The 26,583-nt window shown below is 42.7% G+C and overlaps 1 protein-coding gene across 1 annotated transcript in view; it reads left to right on the top strand.

Annotated features, from left to right (window-relative positions):
* The window catches only part of CDH23 (cadherin related 23), a 612,421-nt gene that overhangs the window by 549,028 nt on the left and 36,810 nt on the right, over positions 1-26,583 (top strand). The window contains exons 41-52 of the mRNA XM_048505079.1: positions 2,819-2,952; positions 5,986-6,195; positions 10,157-10,264; positions 11,913-12,015; positions 13,319-13,444; positions 16,188-16,391; positions 17,263-17,721; positions 18,877-18,993; positions 19,142-19,366; positions 22,054-22,223; positions 25,333-25,470; positions 25,875-25,994. Coding sequence (XP_048361036.1) covers positions 2,819-2,952; positions 5,986-6,195; positions 10,157-10,264; positions 11,913-12,015; positions 13,319-13,444; positions 16,188-16,391; positions 17,263-17,721; positions 18,877-18,993; positions 19,142-19,366; positions 22,054-22,223; positions 25,333-25,470; positions 25,875-25,994 — 2,114 coding nt within the window. The remainder of the gene's footprint in view (positions 1-2,818; positions 2,953-5,985; positions 6,196-10,156; positions 10,265-11,912; positions 12,016-13,318; positions 13,445-16,187; positions 16,392-17,262; positions 17,722-18,876; positions 18,994-19,141; positions 19,367-22,053; positions 22,224-25,332; positions 25,471-25,874; positions 25,995-26,583) is intronic.

Genomic DNA, 26,583 nt, shown 5'->3' with positions numbered 1-26,583 from the left:
TGCTGAGAGCCACCACTGGCCCTGGACTAAGATTCTTGTTGTGGGTCTTGTTGTGAGCTAAGTGGGGTTGAGAGAGTTCTGAGGCAACTGTGACTAGCCCAAGGACATCCAGCAGGAATGTAGGAGTCTATGTTGCAGTGTTATATTTTCCTGTTTGTGAGGGGTTTTTTTCCTGGTTGGTCTTGTTGTTTAGAGGAGTGGGGGTGTGTGTGTTTTTGCTGCTGTGGTGTAGTGCTGTGTGGATCATTTGGTAGGAGACTCAGGACTTGCAAACATTCCCCCCCCCATGGGGCTGTCCATATGATCCTGATCAAAATATTGTAACAAACCAAATAATTTAGCTGGCTGTTGCCATGCTTCTGTAAAGAATCTGCATGTCCATCTGTCTGTGTGTTCCCTGCAGGCATAACTTAGAAAAATAAAACTAGGAATCTCAAAATTGGCCACCAGCGTCAGGTTGATATAGGAGTTGCAGGGCCAAAAATTAAAGAAATTGAAATATCTTGGCCCAGGTTATCTCTAGACCTTGTGAGAACATTGCATTGTGGGGGACTGGGACATTCTAATTGCTTTAAGAGCTCTAGAAGTTTCTTCCATGGCCAGCCTGCGTGTGCACAGTACCCATTTGAAACTGAAGTGGTGACCACTCAATGAACAGTTACAGGTACATACAGCCTCTTAAGCATGTTTATAAGCATAGTTAAATGTAATACTTAACAATACAAACCATTATGGAAAGGTTATCTATCTAAAGGTTGTTTGAAGGAGAGGAAATATGTTCTGTGCACTCTTCAGGTGCTGCCACACTGGTTCACTTGACTGAAGTTAGAAAAGGAAATGGTCATTTTTGAAGTTTACTGATGACTGGTTTAGTTTCAGGAAGCTCTGCCTTTTCAAATAGCCATCAGGGCTGACATGAACCAACTTCCTCCAGCTTTCTAGCATTCAAAGGTCTCTCAAGACCTCCTTGAATAAGAATATACTTATTTATTTAAGCATGTGCTCCTTTGTCATCCCTTAGGTTAAGGGCAGTGGCATAGCGCCAACGGGCAGGAGGGCATCCAGCCCCGGTCACATACCAATGTGGTCATGTGGTGGGCAGAAAATCACCCCCACACCCTTCCCCATCCCCTGTGGTGCCCCCACCCTATCCCACCCCACCCCTAGGCCCCCCACTTACTTTAGTTCCTCTCTCCTGCCCCTTAGTTCTCTTTTTCCCCTTAGATCCTCTCCTGCAACCTGGTGGGAACTACACTTCCCCATGAGAACTTGCTCCTGGTAAGTGTAGTTCTCACCAGGTTGCAGGAAAGAGGAACTAAGAAGCAGGAGAGAGGAACTAAGGTAAGTGGAGGCTGGGGCACTATGAGGGGGGCACAGGGGCAGAGCCGAGTGCCATTTTGCCCCCCTATGCCTCTGGTTAAGGGAGCGTGTAATTTCAAATAAAAGGGTTTTTTAAAACAGAATAAAATTTGGTTGGATTTATATATAATTAAAAATCCTTATACCAGTTAGTGGAAAGGGGATTAGGATTACCTGATATCATGTTTGATTATAAGGCTGAGATGATAGAATAGTATAAGGAAACTTTGTTTCTAACAATGTCATCTAGATGCTACTGAGATCTTTGGCATCACCAACTCGATCATTAGCTCTATACTACATGTTTGGTGTACTATAAAATCAAATCTCAGTTCAAGTTTCTCCCTATTATCTATTATATTCTATAATGAACAAGATATACCTAATTAGGAGATCTTCAAATTTGGAGAGAGGTTAATCTTGATAATCTAGAGACATCAGTCATAGATCAACATACAATGGTATATGATGAGATTGTATTAAGAACAGGAGGAATTAAACCTCTACTCTTTCAGTTTTTTCAGACTAGGCATTTTGTGCATATGTTGTTGAAAAAATATGATGGTGTGAGACCTGAAAGGTCTTTTGAATTACTATTGAATGATTGACATTGAATGATTGATATTGATACTATTGAATGAGAGACACAGAGTGAGATATGGGAAAGCTCGCACTCTGTCTGACCTGAGGCCTATCAGCAGGATGTGGGTTGTGAGGTTGGAGCAGAATACCCTAACCTAATGAGCTATACAGACGATATAAAGTATTACATTTGTATGGTGTGTTTTTGTCAGTGGGATGATGTGGTTGTGTAGTATAGCTGTAATAGTAGTTGACACTATTATTTGTTCATTATGGGCTGACCTATTTTTCATTTACATGTTGATCTGGGTTCAGAATGTATAAACTTTGTTTAGCAATGTATTGTTAAAGACTTTCACAGCTGGATTCAACTGGTTGTGGTGGGTTTTCTGGGCTGTGTGGCCATGGTCTGGTGGATCTTGTTCCTAACGTTTCACCTGCATCTGTGGCTGGCATCTTCAGAGGTGTACCACAGAGGGAAGTTTGTTACACACTGTGTTATAAGTCTGTTATACACAGTGTGTAACAGATTTCCCTCTGTGATACACCTCTGAAGATGCCAGCCACAGATGCAGGTGAAACATTAGGAACAAGATCCATCAGACCATGGCCACACAGCCCGGAAAACCCACCACAACCATTTGTTTAGCAATGTTGGGAGGGATGAATTCTGTGGCTTGGTGGCATTCTGGTACAGAGCAGCTACAAGGCCAGTGCATAGACTTGTGGCTCTGCACTATAAACTCATTACAGAATCCATCCATTCCCAAAGCATGTTCTTGCCTTTCTATGTTAACGTTTTGTTGGAAATGAAAAGTTGTCACCTTTGAGTGTCTTCTCCTCTCCCTCTATGTGTGTCCTTATGTCTGTCTTGCAGGAGAATTTGTGATCTCTCCTGTGGAAGGGGAGCTGCGAGTACGAAAAGATGCTGAGCTTGATCGCGAGAACATTGCTTTCTATAACCTCACAATTGCTGCCAAGGATAGAGGTGTGCCTTCTCTCAGCTCCACTGTAAGTCATGGTGGTCCAGAGGGCTAGACTGAATGGAAGGCTGTGGTATTTTCATTAGTCTTTAGATAGATAGAAGCATCATTTGAAATGAATTGTGGAAGAACTTGGGTAATCTTGGCTTTTGTTCAAACTGGATAGTGGAAATGACACAGAAGAAGCAAGTCTATGAATTATTTTTCTGGGAGGCCATGGGAGGGTCAGGGATTCCAGTAATTATTGGGAAGGGAAAGTATGGCAGTAGACCCAGGTCTTATGAGAGACACAGAGTGAGATATGGGAAAGCTCGCACTCTGTCTGACCTGAGGCCTATCCGCGGGATGTGGGTTGTGAGGTTGGAGCAGAATGCTCTGATCCACAACTGGTGTTGATTAATGCAAGGTCCATAAACAACAAGACCACTGTTCTCCATGATTTTCTCGGGGAACAGGTTGTGGACCTGGGTGAGGGCGAGACGGTCGCCCTCAAGAACTCACCCCAGCGGGCTCCGTGGTCATCCACCAGCTGCGAACACAAGGCTGGAGGTGGTGGCGTGGTGATGGTTGTCCTGGATTCAATCTCCTTTCGGATGTCCCCCATCCCATTGATCGAGGGAATAAAGTGTTTAGGCCTCCATTGGGATTCCCCAGAGAGGTTGGCTGTTCTGCTGGTGTACCAGTCACCTAGTGCACCATCAGACAGCTTGGCGTGGCTGCTAGAGGCAGTTACTGACTGGGCATTGCAGTTCCCTAAACTGATAGTATTGGGGGACTTCAACGTCCATGTCGATTCGACCTCCTCTTTGGCTGGTGTACACCTGGTGTCATCTATGGTGATGCTAGGCCTCTCCCTAGTAAACACCGGGACCCCTACACATCAAGGAGGCCATACTCTTGACCTGATCTTTGCGGCTTGTGTTCATGTGGACCTATATTCTGTTATCAGAGTGCCATGGTTTGACTACTACCTAAGGGCCTAGTTTGATGTGACCATGCCCCCCACTGGCAAGGCGACGGGAATATTTGGGCCTGCCCATGGAGTCTTATGGATCTGAGGGATTCCAGAATATCCTGCGGGATGCTCCTCCCACTGGCTCCTCTCTTGGTGAGCTGGTAGAGAGCTGGGACTCCATACTCTCTAAACCCATTGAGAAGGTTGCCCCAAGACATCTTCTTTGTGCCTGTCCCAAATTGGCTCCCTGATATATCAAGGAGTTGAGGAGAATGAAATGGGCACTGAGATGACTTGAGTGAGCGTGGCGGCGGGTTTGTGATGAACAGACAAGATGCTCGTATAGGACACTAATTAAATCCTACAAGAAAACCACAAAGGAGACAAAGAAATCTTTCTTTGAAACCTCCATCGCGGCTTCTAGCTCACGCCTGGCACAATTCCCAGGTCGGCTGAAAGAGGCAGTGGTCTGCCCTCTTCTGAAGAGACCAAATTTAGATTCTCAGAATGACTGCCCAGTATCGAACCTATCATTCCTGGAAAAGGTAATTGAGAGAGTGGTGGCGTATCAACTTCAGGAGTTTCTGGAAGTTACCAAAGTGTTGGATCCCTTCCAGTCCAGTTTCTGCCCTGGTCATGGGACAGAGATGGTTCCAGTCACTGTTGTAGATGAGCTCTGGTGCCAGTTAGACAGAGGCGGTTTGGCACTATTGGTGTTATTAGACCTCACCACAGCATTTGATGCAGTAGATCATGACCTTTTGGTCCACTGCCTTGCTGAGATCAGAGTACAGGGGACAGCCTTGTGCTGGATGAACTTGTTTCTCTGAGACCGGGGACAGCAAATGACATTGAGGGAGGAGAGTTCCAGGCAATACCCCATTGAATGTGGGGTGCCGAAGGGGGCGATCCTTTCCCCAATGCTTTTTAACATCAATATGTACCCCCTGCCCAAGCTGTTCCAGAGCTTTGGGCTATGGTGTCATCACTATGCTGATGACACCCAGCTCATCCTTACAATGGTGGGCCGGCAGAGCTCAGCCCCATAGACTCTCCAGTGGTGTTTGTAGGCTTTGGCTGGTTGGTTAAGAACTAGCAGGTTGAAACTGAATCCAGCAAAGATGGAGGTCCTGTAGGTAGGTCACAAGGAGATGCCGGCCAACTTTAGTCTTCCTGTGCTGGACAGCAAGGCCTTATATCTGGCCTTGTCCATGACCAGTCTGGGGGTGATCCTGGACTCCAGGGTTTCCCTGGAGGCCCAAGTCACCAAAATGGCCCAGACTGCATTTTACCATCTTCGCCAGGCACGACAGTTGGCTCCCTATCTCTCCCATTCTGATGTGGCCACAGTGAGCCATGCAATGGTCACCTCCAGATTCGATTATTGTAATTTGCTTTACATAGGCCTGCCCTTGAACCTAATCTGGAAATTGAAACTTGTTCAGAATGAGGCTGCGAGCCTCCTGATTGGAGCCTTGAGTAGGGACCATGTAACACCCGTCCTATTCCACCTCCATTGGCTGCCTATTGAGTACCGGGTTATCTTCAAGGTATTGGTTTTGACCTTTAAGGCTGTGAGTGGTCTTGAGCCCACATACCTCAGGGACCGCCTCTCCCCATATTGCCCAAGTAGGCCCCTCCATTCTTCAAAGAGGAACCTTCTGGAAATACCTGGCCCAAAATCTATCCGGTTTGCCTCAACAAGGGCCAGGGCCTTTTCGGTCCTGGCCCTTCCCTGGTGAAATATGCTTCCAACTGAGATCGGGGCCCTGCGGGACTTGAGAAGTATCCACAGGGCCTGTAAGATGGAGTTATTGCACCAGGCTTTTCCTGATGGCCAGGAAACATCCAACATCTTTTTTTGCCTCCCAGGGGAGGGGGAGGGGGAAACATATTGGGTTCAGTAAGTCGCCGTCTGAAACTAGGTATTTTAATAATTTATTATTAAGGGTTTTAATATATTTATTATGTTGTGTTTGTTTTTATCATGCTGTAGCCACCCTGAGCCCCTCAGGGGAGGCGGGGTAAAAATCCAAAAATAAATACATTAAATAAATAAATAGTCTGAGACATTATAGACTCATTTACTGCTTCTCTTTGTTTCAGGTCGTGGTGGGTGTGCGTGTTCTGGACATTAACGATAATGACCCAATGCTCCTGAACTTGCCGATGAATCTCACTATCAGTGAAAATGCACCCATTTCTAGTCTTATCACCCGCATCTTTGCCAGTGATGCTGACAGTGGCAGGAACTCTCTCCTAACATTTAGCATCACAGCAGGGAATATAGATAATGCCTTTTATATCAATGGCACAGTAAGTTTCCAGATGTCTTTTTTTCTTCAGAGATACATTCAGGGTTTCCTGCACCACACATGATCTGGCACACATACCAACTTCTGAAAGTCTTCTTCAGTACCTGCAGAGATTGGTTTTAAATTCAAATGGAGATACACACATTAAAAGGAGGCTTTATTTGTTTATTTGTGTTTATTAACATGACACTTTATAAGCATTAGCAGTTGTACCTTAATGATATATCATTGTATATTTTTGTGCATGTACAGAATCTCAGCCTTTCTTTCCTGAAGGGGCTGGGAGAATTGCTGAATGTTCACTGTTAATATTGCTCAACAATGCATGTAATTGAGAGATTAAAATGATTTAATTTGACAACTAATTTTAGACACTCACATTTGATGAGCCCAGTGTATCTGAAAATGTGTTTCTAATTTGTTCCTAAAAGGATTGTGTTGAAATCTTTGGTTTCACTTCTTTCCCTGCATTACCAATGCACAGATGTTTAAGTAAAAGTCAACATTATGACCAGCTTTATGCTACTGAGATTCTAAGTGCCTTTCCTGTAAAGGACTACTTTCTCCATTAATGGGATAGCTTAATGGTTACAGGACTGAGATGGGTTTATGCAGCAACAAGTCCTTTCTGCCAAACTGCCTGGTAAAGAGGTGTGCTTATGAAAAAAAAGGAGGAAAAGTAAAGCTATCCTGTTACATTATCCTCACAGATCCCTGTTCAAATTTTAGCAAGGGAGGCCATTCTTCTTGCCACAGTGGCTAATCATTTCTATCCCAAGAGAAACTCCTAATTCTACATTCCTGGACTTTAGAATTTTTGTGGACCTTTACGGGTATTGTTGCTGAAACTCCAAGGTTTCTGGTGAAGAACCGAGAGATATTAAGTCTCCTTTCTTAAGACGCAGGAACAGCAAGTTTAAAAATAACCTTACCAGATGGAGCAGGCTCCTTACCCCCAGTCTGTTCCCGCTTTTGACAAGAAAGCAGATATAGGCAGTACCATTTCCTCAGATCTTTATGTCTGAAGGCTTACCAAACTGTTTACTTCTTATTTATTCAGATTTATTTATTCTTTTACTTCTTCAAGATCTTGGTATCCTTAGGCACTCACCTCCTAAGTGCTTATCTCATGGCTGAATGCTTTGCAGTGGGGGTTTTTCCACTTGTTTTGTTTGAATGAGATTATCCCACTGCAAAGTGGTCACAGCCAAGCAGATCCACCATGTGGTTTGCCTCCCACTTCCTTGTGCTGTCTGATTGCGGAAACTACTTTTGTGTGGGGCAGGGAGAGCTGGGAGGAATGAGAAAACCCAAAGGACGTAAAGCATGTTGATTCTCCTCACTTTCCCCTGAAAAGTTGCCTTTTAACCAGTCTTGGAAACTGTGGAGAAGTCTGACCTGAGAGTGTAGTGAGTTCTGAAGAAGGGGGAACATAAGAACATAAGAACAAGCCAGCTGGATCAGACCAAAGTCCATCTAGTCCAGCTCTCTGCTACTCGCAGTGGCCCACCAGGTGCCTTTGGGAGCTCACATGTAGGATGTGAACACAATGGCCTTCTGCGGCTGTTGCTCCCGATCACCTGGTCTGTTAAGGCATTTGCAATCTCAGATCAAGGAGGATCAAGATTGGTAGCCATAAATCAACTTCTCCTCCATAAATCTGTCCAAGCCCCTTTTAAAGCTATCCAGGTTAGTGGCCATCACCACCTCCTGCATAATCGAGATTCCAATCCAAAAAGAAAGGAGACCAAACATGTATAATGACCCAAAGTAAGGATCAACTGATGGATAAGTATTCTGGAGATATTCCAGTTCTTTGTGAGATGATTCAAGAAAATTCTTCTCTCAAATGGATATTCTGGATGTTGGGCAGTTCTCTAGCAGGGTCTTCAGCTGAACCACTTTGCTGCCCTTAAAGCTGTCGTATCTTGGAAAAAGTAAATAATTTTTCCCTGCTTGCTCCCACACGTAGAGGCTTCTGAAGAGGGTAGAGTAGCTTTTATACATTTTCAGTTCACCGGTTTTTCCACACATGCCTTATCACTGTCTTGCAGGCCCTCTTTAACCTCCCTTGAAGAGCTATCTTAGAAATCATCAGACAGAAAGTCCAAGCTACTTGTTCTGTCTGTGGAAATGAGCTAGATGTTTTCCACACAGGCACAGAAATCATTAACACAGATCCATGGTTTATACTGAAGTTCATCCACCATTTTCAAAAAATGAGCAAACCCTGTCATTCATGACTGGGAGATAGTGGCATAAACAAAGTATGTGACAGTTTGAACACCTGCTGCAAAAGAATTAAAGGCTCATGAACTCTGGGGTTCTTTGGTTTACTTGGAAGGGGATTCCTAAGGATTAAAGTTTCTAAGATTAGGAGTCTCAAGCCTAGCATGCCAAATATCAGGCCACTAAAGAAATTGCTGTCCACTCTATTACTATCATCAGTGTCTCAGCAGCCTTCTGAGATCATTCTCCTGTGGAAGAAATTGTGCCTTGGTGACTATCCATTTATTCATTCCCCAAGGACTATACGGTTGCTTCTTGAGCACTGATCCATGTCCCCAGACAGCTGTAGAATCTTTCAGACCAGTAGTACCCAACTGATCTTGGGATTAGTTCCATCTTAGGTACATCACACTTCCCAAATGTCCCACTGCCCATCTGTGGAGAAAATTTTTTCTCTTCTGATGCATTTGTTTTGAGGGGACCACCCCATACTTCCCAGTTCTATTGGGTTTAGTTTTCCTTGATAAGATTATTAAGCTTTGATTTCTTTTTCTTGATAAATCTCTAGAATGAGGGTAGGGAGCCCACCTCTATAGGGAGAGAGGGTGTCATTTTTTAATTCCCTGCCTCCTGTGTCACAAGGAAGAGTAGGTTCTGCTTCTGTAAAGTTGTTTTACTTATATACAGAACAAAGTAAGACAAAATTGCCCATTCCTACTGCTTAGAAAGACTTATCCTGCTCAGAAATCATTGTAAAAAATGTCTATTTCAATTGTCATATATCTCCAATGCCCTCCTCTCTGTCAGCAATATTCACTTGACGGACTGAACTTCAGGGTCAAGCTAGATGTGAGGGTTTTCAAAGAACTGGGTCTGGTTTCCCTGCAGCCCCATACCACCTGCAGGGAATGCTTATTTTTTTTAAAAAAAATAAAGGAATGCTGATATGGGGAAAATAACAGTTCCTACCCAGTGGTGGGATTCAAACAATTTAACAAACGGTTCCAGTGGTGGGATTCAAATAATTTAACAACTGGTTGTTTACAAGCACTATTTTAACAACTAGTTCTGCCTAAGTGGTGCGAACCTGCTGAATCCCACCACTGTTCTTACCCCTCGAGTTTTTCCCTTTCTGAAACAGCACTGGGAGGTATTTCTCCATTTGAAGTATTCTGTGCATGTCGAGCAGCAAAAGCATAGAGTTAAGTCACAACTACTTTGGCTTGGGAAAGCAGGGAGGTTGGGAGGAAGAGGCAGGAGTCTTTAATCTCCTCACAGCAATGTTCTGAGTCCAAGTAGCCTTTATTTTTTACCAGCCATTCCTTGCAGTCATGGGGTGATTTCCCACTGGTGATTAACCCTGGGATAGTCACCTGAAATATCCAGGTTTCCTCGCGATCTCCCCACTGCCGAACCATGGAACACAGATCAGTCCCATTTCTTAATTAATAGCCTAATGCTAATAACTGTCAATATTTTACATGATCTTTGTCCTATCCATTTTGTGCTAGGCTCAGGAGACCGTGCCACCCCTCATATTTATAGTACTGAGAGTTTACACTAGATATCCTAGAACCTCAGAGCATAGCTATGGGGTTAGAGAGGCTGTGTGATGCCAAACTTGGTTGCTTGTGCATATCCATTGTTGGTGGTTAAGGGCTCTGAAATCAAACAATGTGGTTCTGTAACATGATTTTTGGTGCTCCTTTTCTCTTTGCTCATCTTCTCCTCAGACTGGCATTGTATATGTAAACCGCCCACTGGATAGAGAGTTGGTGTCAGAGTATAAATTGACTGTGACAGTGAAGGACAATCCAGAAAATGCACGCAATGCGAGGCGGGTAATTAAACAAATGAAATTTAAGAGGTTCAAAGATGCATAACTCAAACCCAAACTTTAGGTTGCATCTGACTAAAGGGCTTTGACCCTCAAAAGTTTAAACTGCTAAAATCTTGTCCAGCAGTTCTGTATGAGCAGGATTGCTGGGTTTGTATCTAGCTCTACTTTCACTGCAGAACTAACATGAAGCTTACCCTCTGGAAACTAGAACTTACCTCTGGAGAAGACAGATTCTACTCCCTTATATGCATGAGGTTCAAACAGTAAGGACGGAAAAAGAAGCACTTGTGGTGCTGCCACACCCTCAGTGGACTCACCAAAATCCAAACCTCTGAGAAGCACTTCAAACCCTCTAGATTTAAGTTGACCTAGGACATTAAAATGTCCATGAAAGTTTATTTAGGTGAAATTTTATATATTTATTTTGTATTCATTATCTACCTACAGCTGGTTTCCACTAGAGCCAGAGCTTTTTCAGCCCTGGCTCCTACATGGTGGAATGCTCTACCGGCAGACACCAGAGCTCTAAGGGACATCAAAAAGTTCCACAGAGCATATAAAACTCTGCTGCTGGGCCTACAACTGAAGCTGTATGGTGCACGTGAAATTATGTTGCCCCCCATGATTGCAACCCCTTTGGGTGTGAATGTGCATTTGATTATATGGGCAATATATTCAACCATCTGGGGAAATTTTCTATATTCAAATGTTTTTAAATGTGATTATGTAATTTATTGGTTTTAAATGTGATTTTAATCATGGATGTTAGCCCCCCTGAGCCATCTTAGGTCAGGGAGGGGAGAATACTAAATAAAAAAATAAAAATAAAATAAATATCTCAAGCCATTTTTGCTCACGCAGCCTATACAACTAAGCAAAAAAATATGTAAGTCATTGTTGGTCCAGAGACCAACATTATTGGTTGTTGTGGGTTGTCCAGGCTAAGTAGTTGTAGTCTGGTAGTCTTTGCTCCTAACGTTTCACGCGCATCTATGGCTGGCATCTTCAGAGGCATTCTCTTGGTGGACTTCCAAACCCTCCGATCTGATACTTTGGAGGATACGAGTGCTATCCTCATCATTATATGAAAAAGTATTCAACCAAGCAGCCATTATATCTTATAACGAACAAAAGCAAAACCAAAGAGATGCAACGTACTAAACATGTACCAATAGAAATACACATTGCACCCAACCGCTGGCACAAAAGCTCATTTGTTTTAATATATCTTAATACCTACTAATCACAAAGTCCAAACATAGACATCATAAGTACATTAAATTATAACATTCATTCACTGTTTACAATGCATGTATTCCTTTAACGGAGAAATGGAACACTCAACTGATTCAGTATCAGTTCAACTGATTCAGTATCATGGAAGTCCACCAAGAGTGAGTCAGATTGGATGACCTTATTAAATCTTCAGAGGCATGTCACAGTAAGATGTGTTTAAAGATGCCTCTGAAGATGCCAGCCGTAGATGCAGGTGAAACATTAGGAGCAAAAACTACTAGACCATGACCAAAGCCCAGAAAATCCACAACACCCAATTCATTCCAGCTGTGAAATCCTTCAACCAGCATTATTGTTTCAGCAAACAGTTATGGATTCTTTTTTTCTCATTCTCTCCTTTCCTTTTTATTTAGGATTTTGACCTGCTAGTGATTTCAGTAGCAGATGAAAACGATAACCACCCGCTGTTCACTCAGAGCTCCTACCAGGCTGAGGTGCTTGAGAACTCCCCACCAGGTGGGTGTTTCCTGCAACTTATCAACCTCTCCAGAACTGCAGAATGTCTCTTTGCTGAGTCTGCCCAACAAACTGTTATCGGAAGGATCAATTGTAGTGTTAAAAGTGCAAGAAGCACTTTTTCAGGTTGTTTTCTGAAAGTCTTGATTGGCTGTCCCACATAAGTGGTGAGTACTTTCCAAGTTACTGTTTTCCTCAACAGCTTCTAAGAAACAGGGATGCTTCCCAGAAGATCTGGCAAAGTAGAAGTGGCCAAACATACTCCTCTGCTGCTACATTAAATGAATAACAGGACCTCAAATGAATAAAACCTGTTTTTCCTTGGGAAAGCAATAGATATACACTACTAAAATGCCAGATGTTACGTTTAAGCAAGTTGTAGTACACCAGTGACAGAAAATGAAGAACAGCTGTTGTATTCAGCAACTATACATACAATATTTAGTAAAGTTCATGAGACGTCTTTGAAAGATGCTACATGGGGAAAATTAAAGCAGCGTGGTATAGCCCTTGGGAAACACAACAACAAAAGCTTGCTTAAAACACTTTGGATTTTTTTAACAGTTGAGCTTCTTCACTTTTGGGGGGGAAATTCATTAAAAGTCTGCTGTACAGTATTGTTTGATACAGAAAAGGGTCTGTGACTATTTAAATGCCCACTATTTTATTCTTTCTAAAAACTGCAGACTATTTAACTTTATTCATTTTACAATTATGCCACCAGCTGGTTGGAATTTTTACAAATGGTTCATAAACTTCCTAACACCCTTACTTGAATAACATTAGCAGTAAGAGAATGAGGGCACTGTAGTATGATGTGCTCCCATTTTTGCTGATATCAGCTATATCAGTGTAGGTCAGAACACATACTCATTTTTTACCCTTAAGAATTAAGTAATTGCAAATACACATCTCCATTCAGTTTGAAGTCACAGACCCTTTATTTAGATACTTTTTGGCATTCTTTATTTTTTAAAATATTTACACTTTGGCACCCACACTGATGTGGAGATTAGTGTGAACCTAGGAGTCAACGGAGGAGGCAATCCTTCCACTAAGTGTCCTTTCATTTCAATGTGCTGATTAATTTGTTTGTTTTCTTTTAGCAGGGCTTTAAGGCTTCTCCCAGGGGGCTTCTTGATTCAGTCTGCCAAGGTTACACCAAACACTTCTCTGCTGGCTTATAGGGCCTCACCCTGTTTCATTCATTCATTCTTCCCTTTTATTCATTTGGGGTGAAGAGGGTGTGAGATGGAGTCTATTAATATTATTTCCTTTATTAAGATCTTCATATTCAATTCAGGAACTCGCATCACAGTGCTTAATGGACCCATTCTAGCTTTGGACAGTGACCAGGGTATCAATGCAGTAGTGACATACCAGCTGGTTGGGATGGCAACAAACCTTTTCATCATCAACAACAGAACAGGTAAGAAAGACCTTCCAACTGACTTTCTGTGGAATCTACACTCTGACCAATGGGAAGCAGAAGAACAGAACTTGGAGGGGAGTGTGGTTCAGAAGTTAACATTCTGCAGCAGTTGGAGAAGAACTGGGAGAGAAAGTGTGTCGAAATAGAGGAAGAAGAATTAAAAATGAAGAAGAGAGAAGAGGCAAGAAATGCAAGATGCAGATAAATCTGATGGCTGGAAAAATTCAATTGAGTAATGGACAACTTGAGATGAAAAGCAGAAGCAGTGAAGAATTAATGATTTGAAAGGCCATAGCTCTTGTTTGTTGCTGGATGTAGAAACTTTTTCTATTGGTTAAGAACATAAGAAAATAGAGTCCTGCTAGATCAGTCCAGTGGCCCTTTAGACTAGCATATGATTTTATGCAGTGACCGACTAGTTGCCCTGGAGGGCCATACTAACAGGACATAAGGACTGAAGCTTTTCCCTGCTGCTGCCTCCCAGCACTGGTATTCAGAGGTAGCTGCCTCTGTAGATGGATGTTTTCTTTAGTCACTATGGCTAATAGTTATTGAAGGACCTCTCTTCTATTAATTTGTCTAACCCCCTCCCTCAGTATTTAAAGTTATGTGTGCTCATCCCCTCTGGTAGAGAATTCCCCAATTTAATTATTTGTTGAGTAAAGAAGTACTTTCTTCTGTCTTTCCTGAACCTACTTACCAACAATTTTGTTGGGTGCCTCTGATTTCTAGTATTATGAGACGTGGAAAAGATATCCCTTAATCTTCTTTCTCCACCCGATGCCTAATTTTATAAATGTCTCACATGTTTTCCCATAGCCTTCTTTTCTTTTCTAGACTGAGAAGTACTATGGGAAAAGTGTTCCATTCCCTGAAACATCTTGGTTGCCTTTTTCTGTAATTTTTCCAGTTCTACAATATCCTTTTGAAATATGGTGACCAGAATTGCATTCAATATTCCAAATGAGACTGCTCCAAAGCTCTGCAGAAGGATGTTACAATACTGGCTATTTTATTTTCAACCCCTAATAATTCATAGGATGGAGTTTACCTTTTTCACCTCTGCTGCATGGTGGGCCAATGTTTTCATCACACTTTCCACTACAACCCTAAGGTTTCTTTCAATCTTGGTCTCAGTCAGTTCAGATCCCAGTTCAGACTTTTTTTTGTTTCAGTATAGATAGATATTTATTATTACGGCCTTTTGGCCAGCCAATAGTTTAAAATCGGAGTACATGTGACTACATAGCACTCCACTTATACAAAAATATAATATAAATTAAAATTGAAATTTGTTTCAGTATGTATCACTTCCCTGTGCTGAACTTAATGGCCCCTTCCGCACATGCCAAATAATGCACTTTCAATCCACTTTCAATGCACTTTGAAGCTGGAATTTACTGTGCGGAATAGCAAAATCCAATTGCGAAAGTGGATTGAATGTGCATTATTTGGCATGTGCGGAAGGGGCCTCAGTGTCATGTTGTTGTCCACTCATACAATTTAGAGAGAGCTACCTGTAACTCTTCACACTCTCCCTTAGTTGTCATCATCATGAATAATTTGGTGTCATTTGCAAAGATGACCATGTGGAGTGTTTCCAAAGGTTACTATCTGTAGTAGAATAGGCAGAGGTTATATATGAGCAGATAATATTGTATGGGTGAATTATTGTGTTTATTCTCTACTAGGGACAACTTTAAGTTAGTAGTAACACTGATTACTTTTGCCTCTTCTGCATGCCAGCATGGTCTCTAGCAAACCTTACATTAGTAAATTAGGATTTGTATGTAGATTCTTTTAACTTAATCATTATTTATTTTTTGAAGTTTAATCTTCCTTCCTTCTTTACACAAGAACTCAAGGTCATTTTTGAAGGCATATGAATACATCTAGACATGTTGTGTATGCACTATAGGGCTGAATAACTGCCAGATATATGGATAGCTATAACCCAGTCCACACCAACAGAGCAAAATAAGAGGAACAGAAGTACCTAGTGGTTTATTTGTAGCTAGGCTGTACCATAGGCTGCAGGTGGGAGCAATTGAATGCTTCTTATAAAATGCTCTCTACATATACAAAGTTAACTAAAACATGCTAGGTCTGTGCATGTGGGGACATTTTAAATGGGGTTTGTGCTCAAACATTCAATCTCTTACCATGCACTACAAAACGCAAATACATCATGTGGGTCTTGTGTTCATCTGTTCAGCTCATAGTAGGGCAACTCATTGAACAATCTACTGATCACTGGAGTCAGCATTTTCTTAGCCACATGTTAGGTAACTTGTAGGCCTTACTGTTTGCAGTGTTGTCTACTTTTGTTTTTCACTCAGCACAGCATAGGCAGAACATGTTTTTAAAAATCATTTGAGTTTTAGAAAACCTACATTTCGAAGTCACCTCTTTTCCCTACTCTCATACCATTTTTCTGGCCATCGCCACATATATTTTGTGATGTGTATGATAGGGATGATGAACTTGACAAGATAAAATTATGGGATGTAGGTGACATGAATGCAGTTACCAGTGAATGAAAGTCTCCAGGCCTTATTTTACTTGTTGCAACTTTCCAGTGCCAATCTGTAATTTGAAGGGTACAACCTGCTGTAGTTGCCAGTTTTGGTGACATGAGATATATTCTCTGTAGCATATTTGATAGAGTTTGAGAAGCTTCTGATTATATTTTTCTATAGCTGCTTGTTATCTTTTTTAAAATTTTATAAATCTCTTCCAGGTGTCATTCTGGTGATGCCAGGCCAGTTAATAGACAGAGAAGCCTTCTTGAATCCAGTTTTGGAATTTCTTCTGCTTGCAGTGGACGTTGGCAAGTTAAACAGCACAGCTAGGCTCACAGTGACTATTCTGGATGATAATGACAACAGGCCCGTCTTCCACCCAGCAGTGTTGACTGTTCGAGTGACAGAAAACATCCCTCCAGGTCAGAATAACAGCAAAATGCAGAAAGCCTCTTGAGTTTGAAATAAGGATGGTTATCGCAATGTTATGCTCTTTTGAGGATGGCCCAGGTTAGCCTGATTTCATCAGATCTCAGAAATTAAGCAGCATCAGTCCTGGTTAGCACTTGCATGAGAGACCATTAAAGACATCCAGGATTGCTGCGCAGAGGTAGGCAATGGCAAACCACCTCTAAATGTCTATTCTCTTGAAACCCCACCAGGTTGACATAGGTGGGCTGCAACATGACAGGGCTTTATATACATGTACACATTGCAAATTTTAAACGAATGAGGAACCAAAAGTAACAAAGAGTTGAGCAACTAAATTTGCTAATTCCTTGTTTCTATTGAGACTCGACTGAAGATTTCCTTTTTTTGTCTTTTCCCTAGTAGGTAGAGAATTGAATCTTTGTCGGGTTTTCTCTGGCAATGCCATCAATAGAATTCAAAAGTGTTTGTGTGTATAGATGGTCTGCAGATTTCACTAGCAAAAATTGATAGTTTCTATTCATTTATTCCAAGAGTATCCATGGAGCCTCGTCTGTAGAGCATCCTTAGAGCACAAAGCTCATCAACTTCCCTTCTACATGATCTTGCACAATCTTCAGTTCCCTTGGTCTGCATGAAAAAAACTAAAATTTTGAAATTCTTTACAAATTATTGGAAAGAGGCATTTTTTTGCTGTTGCTATCATGTTGTACATGATACCTTTCTTTAAAGCAGGCTTTGGCAGTTGCTCCCAGGAAATGAATGCTGGTCATTCAATGAATGATGCAAGATGGCACCTCTTTCATTCTGAAGACCCAAATAACAGAAAAGCCCTCTGATGTCACTGTCTGGGTTTCCCCCTAGGTTTTTCTGTCCTTCAGGTAACCGCAACTGACATGGATAATGGCCTCAACCAACAGCTGAGCTACCGAATTGAGAGTGGAGCTCAAGACAAGTTCTTAATCCACACCGACACTGGGGTGATCAGTGTGGCCAACACCACTATAGACAGAGAAGAAAAGGACAGCTACCGGTTGACAGTGGTTGCCATGGATCGGGGTACACCCCCCCTCTCTGGCACAGCCACTGTGAGTATCCTCATTGATGACATGAATGATTCTCAACCAGACTTCATCAATCCCATTCAGACGGTCAGCGTGCCTGAGTCAGCTGCCCTTGGCACAGTTGTGGCTGAGGTGACAGCAATAGACAGAGATCTCAATCCCCGGCTGGAATACTACCTCATTGAAATCCTGGCAAAAGATGATACAGATGCTCTTGTGCCAGACCAGCAGGGAGCTTTTACAGTGGATTTTAGAACAGGTACAGGAGTTGGAGAGTGCATTCTAAACATCTTTTCATAAAAAATTAAGTTTGTAGATGTTAATAACGCACAGCTATTAAAGAAAGAAAGAAAGAAAAACATGTGCTGTTTCTGCTGTGGAAAATAAGTATAATTGGTCCAAAAGAGCATTTATGTTTACTGTTCTATCAAATTAAGTGTTCTGTATGTTGAAGAGCTGGAAAAGTCAACTCTTTGTTCTGTTTTCCTTTAGGAAAGATTCTGGTTTAACTGATAGCGATAAAGATAGTTTTCCACTATTTCTGTTGTTCCCTATTTCTCTTTCTTTCACACACTTGCTCTTTCCCTCGTTTCCTGTTTCTTTTTCCTCTGTCTTTTCCTTTCTGTTCCCTGCTTTTTCTGTTTCGTGCTATATTTTTGACTGGTACTTGCTTCAACTAACTGTTATTTTTGTTTCTCTTATGGCTGTCAGACTTGCAGGTTTGATATCTATATTTCAATAACTGCACTCGGTGTTTCCCTTTCATCTCTGTCAACACCGTCTCCATCCTCATTTTCATCCTTCCTAGTGCTGGTTTGTGTCTTGCTAGCAGAACGCGGTTGAAGTATAGGCCTGGAATATATTGTGTTATAGCCTTCACAGACTGAATGATGACAGCCTCCCAGAAGTCCCTAGCTGGTAGGGAGTGGGAGAGGCAAACATGTTTTGTTCTCAGCAAATGACCTTTGACCAAGTTCTATACTGAGCAGCATATTCCAGTCACCCGTCCTATAAAATATGCTGCCTGTTTCTGTGCCCAGCTGTTTTCAGAAAAAAATATATAATTCACAATAGACAAGTATGCACTGTACAGGGGAATTAAAAAAACATGAAGCAATGCAATGGGATTGAAAGCAATCTAGATTAGTATTTTGTTGTGGTTTTGTAGACAGGATTCCTAGCGAACAGTGTGATCCTTTGCAGACCTTCTCCAGTCTAAAATTGATTTCACTGAGATTGTACCAGAGTGCTGCATAATGCTGAATTGTAATTTAGGGGAAAGTTCATGCAGATGGACAGAAAAAAATGCAGATAGAGGTTTCCATATTCAGTGTAAGTATAAATGGGCAGAATTTTCTGTAGTTCAATAATATGGTTTAATTGACATTTTCCCCTATTTCTTGCTACTTTTCAGGTGCTGTGAAAGTTAAGTCCACTCTGAACAGGGAGCTGGTGGCCACATATGAGGTCACAATTTCTGTCTTTGACAATGCCAGTGATGTGGTTGATCGTTCAGTTAGTGTGCCAAATGGTAAGGTAATTTTTACCTCAGGCTAGACAAACTAGTTTGAACTGTCATGTTAAGATGTAAAAAAGAGAATAGTGTTAGACTAGATAATGTTCAGTTTTTTAAAATTCCCTGTTCCACATTTCTTTCCTTTGCCTTCTGTCTCTTGCAGCAAAATTGACAGTAAATGTATTAGATGTCAATGATAACACTCCTCGGTTCCGCCCTTTCGGGGCAACATTTTTCACAGAAAGGATTTTGGAAGGAGCCACTCCAGGGACCACCTTGATATCTGTGTCAGCTGTAGATCCTGACAAGGGTGCTAATGGACAGATTACCTATGAGCTGCTCAATCTTTCTCCTGAGGGATATGTCCAGCTTGAAGACATCTCAGCAGGTTGGTGGGACAATATGAGTGTTTTCCTTTTCACTTGAATTCTGAAGAAACGTCTCCACAAGAAGAAAGGGAGACTATTCTCCACATGGTTGAACTTTCCAGCAGCACATACTGGTATATTTCTTCATGTATTTAGTCGACAACATCAACAAATTGCATAATATCAGGGAAACAGAGCAGTATGTTCCAACTGAAAGATGAACAAAACTGAGCATCAGCACTTCACTCTGTGACCCTTTACGCATGGGCCATAAAGACCAGCATGGGGCTAGTAAAAGTACCATTGTGGGGGAGGACTTCGCACCGCTGCTGCTGCTGGAGCTCAGCATCAGTGGTGCACTTCCCCTACAACGGCACTGGGTGGACACCAGAGTTTTCCCCACGCTAGTGCAGATCCTCTGTTACTTTTTCTCCCGGTCACCTTCACTCTGGAGAGGCCAAGGGACACACCTCCTGGCCTCTGGCCCTGGAGGTATTGCCATGGCCACAGGGGCATATCCCCTGGCCTCTCCAGTGTGATGGTGACCAGGAGACAAGGTAACAGGGGATCTGTGCCAACGAGTCAGTGCAAACATGGCCCCGTGGGCCACTGGGGCACCAAGGCTGTTCACAGGGCACGATGCGAATGGCCCTGGGGAGTGCACTGGTGTCAAGTATGCCAGTGCACCCCTGCTTGTGAGGCCTATGCAGAATGGGCCTCTGGGCCAACCAAGTTCTTTTTCCTCCTCTAATCCAGCGATGCCTCCTACCATTCTAGTGTAAATTTTAAGGAATGCTTTTCTTTCCCGCTTGTTACCAGGGCTGTGCTTGTTAAGCCATTTTAATTTACATCATTCTGGCATTTCTGCTTATTGTACTGTGATAATACATTATGGGCAATCTTCCTCATGCACACAATCCTCTCAATACCCAATTTGCAACCCTAAAAAAAAGAGTTTCTGCTTGTGTGTATCAAAGCTGCAAAATATTAATTGTCCTGTTCACATAAAATGATTGCATATATAAGCAGGAACATGTGCTGTGTGCTCTCAGAGTATGTGAGACGGCGGCGGCAGCATTGTAAAAATCAAAAAGGATTGTAACCAGACTAATTCAGATCCAGTGTTGATTTTTCAAAAATATCCACAGACTTTTCATTTCTCAAACTGGACCAAGAATTCGGCATAATTCTTTGCCCTTTTAATTGGGGATTCATATAAAAATTAGTCTAGTAAAAGCTTAGTTAACTGGCATCCACAGGGAATTGCAGTTGCCAGTTAACCAAATAAGCCATACCCAGTGAAGAAGCAAAAGTGGCTGAGGCCCAACTCTCCTTTGCTAAGGCAAGTCAAATGTGGCTGGTAGCTACTTCAGCCCAACCAGGATATGTCCAGAAGAGACACAGTGAGATACAGTCCATGAGTTAAGTGATTGAGTTTGGAAGCCAGGTGGAGTGCCTCATATTTATCAAGCCCCGCCTGGGGGAGAGAACCATCCAGGAGGTGACTGTAGCTTAGACAGGGCTCCAGAACACTTCCTGATTGAATGAAAGAGTGGAAGGGATTGCATGGGTCACTTGCTTAAGGAGGATCTGCCGCAAGACATGATGATTTAGTATCCCTGCTCAGGCTATGTATAACAGCGAAGTATTTGGAAAGGAGGAGGAATGAGAAAGTACAACTAGGGTTGCCAGGTACCTCTGGCCGCTAGTGGGGGGTGGGGGTGTAGGGTTGCCAGATCCAGGTTGGAAAACTCCTGGAGATTTAGGGATAAAGCTTGGAGAGGACCTCAGTGAGGTACAATATCATAGGGCCCACCCTCTGTTTTCTCTAGGGGACTGATCTCTGAAGTCTGAAGATGATCTATAATTCGGGGGGGGGGTCTCCAGGTCACCCCTGGAGATTGGCATCCTTAAGTGCAATACCCTCCCCTCTCTAGTCTGAAGTCTTGCAGGTCCTTTTCTCTGTTGAAGGTCATGGTAAAATCAGGGAACCACAGCCTTGATGAGAGAGAATGTCACACCCAGTTACTCAAAGGGCTCCCACCCAAGTTTCCTGGCCAGCATACCAGTTAACCAAGTTTTTGAGTTAACTGGGTTCAAGTAAATGAGATTTTACTGTACCATCAGGTACAGAGTAATAGAAACAAAAAAGATAAGCTCCTTACTCAAGAATATTATAATCTGTATTTCAGCAGTGTTGGGGATATTGTTAGTTCATGATTTCCAGCCAGCATGTTGATGACACTGGTATTCACTCATATCAGATTCTATTCTTAGAGCCAGATAATTAGCATCTCTTAAGAGTTGCCCTTTTAATGTCCATAGATGTGTGTTTTTTTAGGTGAGGCCCAGAAGTCTCCTGAAATTACAACTAATCTCCAGACTTCAGGGACCAGTTTCTCTGGAGAAAATGGCTGCTTTGGAGGGTGGAATCAATGTTGTTATACCCTGCTGAGGTTCTTCCTCAAATCCACCCTCCCCAGCTGTATCATCAAATCTCTAGGAATTTCCTAACCTACAATTGGCAAACCTAATGTTCCTGGATGTGCATTTTGAAATTTTCTCCATTCCATTTCCAGTTGCCACCCATCTAGAACTTGTTCTCTAAAAAGATGTAGACTGCCTTTTTATGTATATTCAAAATGGGGAGGGCAGTCAAAGGATTCAATAGGATGACAGTCCTAAACATCTACATATTATCTTCCAGGAAAGGTCATTTCTAACAGGACGGTGGACTATGAAGAAGTGCAGTGGTTGAACTTCACTGTTCGGGCTTCAGACAATGGGTCTCCACGGAGATCAGCTGAGATTCCAGTATATCTAGAAATTGTAGATGTCAATGATAACAACCCCATCTTCAGCCAATCCTCCTACCAGGTGAATCGGAACAGGATGTATGTATAATCAACTCTAGTTTCAGTGTTCAGCATTACAGTAATGAGTTACAGAAGGGTTTAAGAGAGCAGAGGCAACAACAGGAAGCGGTGGGGAGAGATAAGATAGTGTCTGTAAGAAATAAAGTAGAGGATGTGTGATTTTGTTATTTTATTATTTTGGTATATTAGTAGATGTGTTAAGTGCGTATTAGCTTGTTTATTTATAGCCATGCAAATGTTATATTAAATAAAGGACTGAGTCTATACAGGATAATGGCCCATTACACACCAGTATGTCCCCCGCTTCAAGCAGCCTCTTGCTTCAAATCAGATTTTAATTACAAATAGCTTTAATATATGATTCAGGTCAGATTTTCCCTTATGCACCTGCTCTGAAGTGACCACGCTTTTTTAAGGGGAAGCCCCATGTTTTCCAAGTGTGGAGAAAACCCAATATTTTTTTCACTTTGCAGGGAAGGCAAAGAAATGTATGCACACCACCTTCTTTAGGTTTTTTCCTCCTTCCCCTCTCTTCCTTTTCTCCACCCATATTTTCTCCACCCATAACAATGTCCTCCTATACTTGCATCATTCCACCCTCCTCCCGCTTTTCTGGCTGGCCATCTCCTCATCCCCTCCAACCTCTATTTTTGTTCTGCTCTCTGGTTGAGTGGCTTCAAGTGGGTTTTATTTTATTTTATTATTTTTCTCTTATTTTGTCATCCATCGATGCATCAGTGTATTAATAATGTTAAATATGTGCCTAATATCTGTGAACTGCAACCATAAGACCTCTGTTTGTCTGGGGATCTAGGGATCTATGCTGACTTCTGCCAGCCCTGGAGATCTTATTGCCTGCCATGCCTGTGCCAACTTGGAATCCCAACTTGAATCCTTTTGTTCAACTAGTGACTATCAGTGGATCGCTGTATAAATAGCTGCATGAATACTTATTTTGGGAAAGTTTGATTGGGAGTTTTTGCCATCTCCAGCAGATTTTCAAAGCATTGCCAGTCCTGCTGGCAGAATGGTTCAAATTCTTGCTGGGTTTCTCTATGCTTGGTGTGATCAGTGCAGTTTCCCAGCAGAAAACTCATTATCATAGCATCTGAGGGAAGTGTTTTTGCTGCCTTTTTCAACCAAACGAAAAAATTCACAGTTTCCCACTAGCAGTAAAATCAGCATACCAATATGTTAATATTATATTCCTTTAGACGCATACCTGCAAGTCCCTGGATGTACACCATCTAGTCAAGTGGGGGTATGCCAGGTGCCAGCCGGATCCTTGCACCTGGCCTCTCCTGCGGCGCGGCACCCAGTGGCTCTCACTGTGCCTGAGCTGCACTTGCTGGCTTTGGGCCCCCTGGGTGCCATGCCACAGAAGAGACTGGGCGCAAGGACCCAGCCGGCACCAGGCAGCTCCCTCCATGTTGGGGCTGTGCTGCAGGAGAGGCCAGGTGCAAGGACTCGGCCAGCACCTGGAGGCTCCCTCTATGCTGGGGCGCGCCTGGCCTCTCCTGAAAGACTTGACAAAGCCAGATGGGCTCCTGTTCCATCCCCCCCCTCCTGCAGTGTTTTGCTTTTGGGGGGATCACTTGGGACCTTAAGGTTTAAAGGACAGACAGCCGCAGCCAATGGAAGCAAGGAGGTCGCTTCCTCCCCCTCCCCCTTTACTTTGTCTCCCTCCCTCCCACCCAGGCCTTGGTCTCCTCTTGGCAAAGCTTGTGAGGCCAGCATCTTTGTGATGGGACCAAAAACACTGCCAGCATCAGGACCAGCCATGGGAAGGAAAGGATGCTCTTGGGGAGATAAGGGCCAGCCACAGATCCCCACCCCAAGATTCTCCCCCCCACCCCCCGGCTGGGTCAGCATCCGCAGCAAGTCTGGTGGAGGGCTGGGCAAGGAGGGGTGTAGGAGTGGCAGAAAAATCAGGTCTTGTCCCGGGCTCCATTGGAGGGTGGGTGGACAACTCTAGTCTTGCCCCAGGCACCATTTTCTGCCCCTGCGTTCCTTCAAGATATGTTTAATAAGGTTTGTATCCCACCCCAACCAGGCTCTGAATAAATAGTTCTAGGGGTCCTATGGTGGTGGGAGTGGGGAGAAAAGGTGCATCCATGCTGGCACAATACAACTTCCCCATGCAAATTCCCCATGCAAATTTTGTAGGTGTGGAATGACCCACAGGCATCATGTCATAGTGACATCACAAACCCAGGGCAGGAGATCACAGTTTGCGAGGAAATGCATTAGTCTTGCACTGAACCAGAAAAAAGCTGAAGAGGCAGGGACAAGAGTGCGCAATACACACTACTTGTCCCACGTGAAAGGGAGGAAAATATACTGCTGACAAAGGACAGAATAAGATGTGGGTGTGTAATAGGCCAGTGTGTCTGCCTTTTCCATCTATACAGATTCTAAAAATCCTGATGTGTGTGGGAAGGTTAATAAAGATGTCCCGCTGTTCTAGATAAGATTAGATCCTCCTCTTGTATGATCTACCAAATTTTCCACCCTTGTTTATTCTACCAGATTTTTAAGATTTCTGCTAAATGTCATTTTTTTAACATCATTTAAAACTCAGTAAACTAAAATAAGAATGTTTACATTATATTTGGGGCAGGGATAAATGCAGTGTAGTCTTGGCTTGAGTTGTTCAAACAGATATGAATTGCAACTTCAGTGTAATATGTTGCAAGAATATACAAATTGTTGTCTATCTACTCTGGAATTTCCCTCCAGCTCTAGGGAGATAGATGTCCCAGAGAACCCCACAAACAGGATAACATGATGATAGCTATTCCTTGTTGTCTGCACTACAAAAATTCAATTCGGCTCTTGCAGTTCATGTCCATTGATGAACCAAAAATTTGTCTAACTTTTTAAAAACAATCTAAGGCAGCTAATAGCTATCTGTGGCAGTGAATTTCAATTGATTACCTGTTATGTAAGTCCCACTTTACATTTTATTGTCCTGTGGCTGAAGAATACATCAAGATGACATATATTTTGTGATAAACTAGCACCTTAGCTGACTATATGAATTACATTTAATATGTCTTTTGAAGTCAGTTGCAGATACTGACTTCAGTTATCTCTTCTTGTGCTTTCAGAAATCTGTCTTTGAGGATGTCCCTTTGGGCTCTGTCATCTTGACGATCCAGGCCACTGATGCCGACTCTGGACGCTTTGCTCTTCTCCAATACAGTCTGGGAGATGGGGAGGGCAAGTTTGGGATCAACCCTACCACGGTAATAAGCTAACCTAACATGCAGCTCATGGCCTAGTCATGCCTATATAAGTTTTACCTTTGTTGTGACTTGAATTGGAATTATCTGCTGTTGAGCAACCATAGAGTATAAATTGTTACAGTGTAGGACATCAGCTCTCAAATTAGCTTAAGAGCAGCTGACCAGCAGGGGATGAGTAAGACATACAGAAGTGCTTATGTATACTATCAAATGAGGTGGGTGGGGGGTATTTGCAACCTCAAAGACTGCTGTCTCAAGGCCCTGATTCAACTTACTTTTTCTTTCCATTTTCTACCCAAAAAGTTTGCCTTCCCTGAGTGATTTATGATGTAAATCAATAATTTTAAGTGTATAAGCTGTGTTCATTAATGCATTCAATAATTTTCAGAAGGTCTTTGTTCCAGGGGGATATCTACATTCTCTCAGCCCTGGACCGAGAAAAAAAAGATCATTATATATTGACTGCTGTAGCCAGAGACAATCCAGGAGACATTTCTAGTAACCGCCGAGAGAACTCTGTGCAGGTAATATAGATCCTTTGTCACAGGTTTTCAAACAGTTATACTTAGGGCTCATTATCATGTCTTCAGTGCTGTTCCACATGAGACTGCCCTGGTGCAGGCTGACCAGAGAGAACTTAGAAAGCTTCTAGAACAGGGGTAGGGAACCTGCGGCTCTCCAGATGTTCAGGAACTACAATTCCCATCAGCCTCTGTCAGCATGGCAAATTGGCCATGCTGGTAGGGGCTGATGGGAATTGTAGTTCCTGAACATCTGGAGAGCCGCAGGTTCCCTACCCCTGTTCTAGAAGCTTCAGATCACTTGGAGCGCTCCTCTTACCTTTTGTCTCCAGCAGAGAGCAGTGCAGTATCTTGCCCAAATGGTCATGTGATGGAGGTGGAGAGAGCGCTTCTCTTTCAGTTCACTGTTCACCATGCGGAGAGAACCTGCTTTGAAGAAAAAGATGAAGAGTTTGGATTTATATTCCCCTTTCTCTCTTGTAAGGAATCTCAAAGGGACATACAAACTCCTTTCCCTTCCTCTCCCCACAACAGAGACCTTGTGAGATAGGTGGGGCTGAGAGAACTGTGACTAGCCCAAGGTCATCCAGCA

The sequence above is a fragment of the Sphaerodactylus townsendi genome, linkage group LG08, assembly GCF_021028975.2.
Source record: "Sphaerodactylus townsendi isolate TG3544 linkage group LG08, MPM_Stown_v2.3, whole genome shotgun sequence".
NCBI lineage: Eukaryota > Metazoa > Chordata > Lepidosauria > Squamata > Sphaerodactylidae > Sphaerodactylus > Sphaerodactylus townsendi.
Note: the sequence above shows the minus strand (reverse complement) of the source record. Positions and strands in the feature narration are given on the sequence as shown.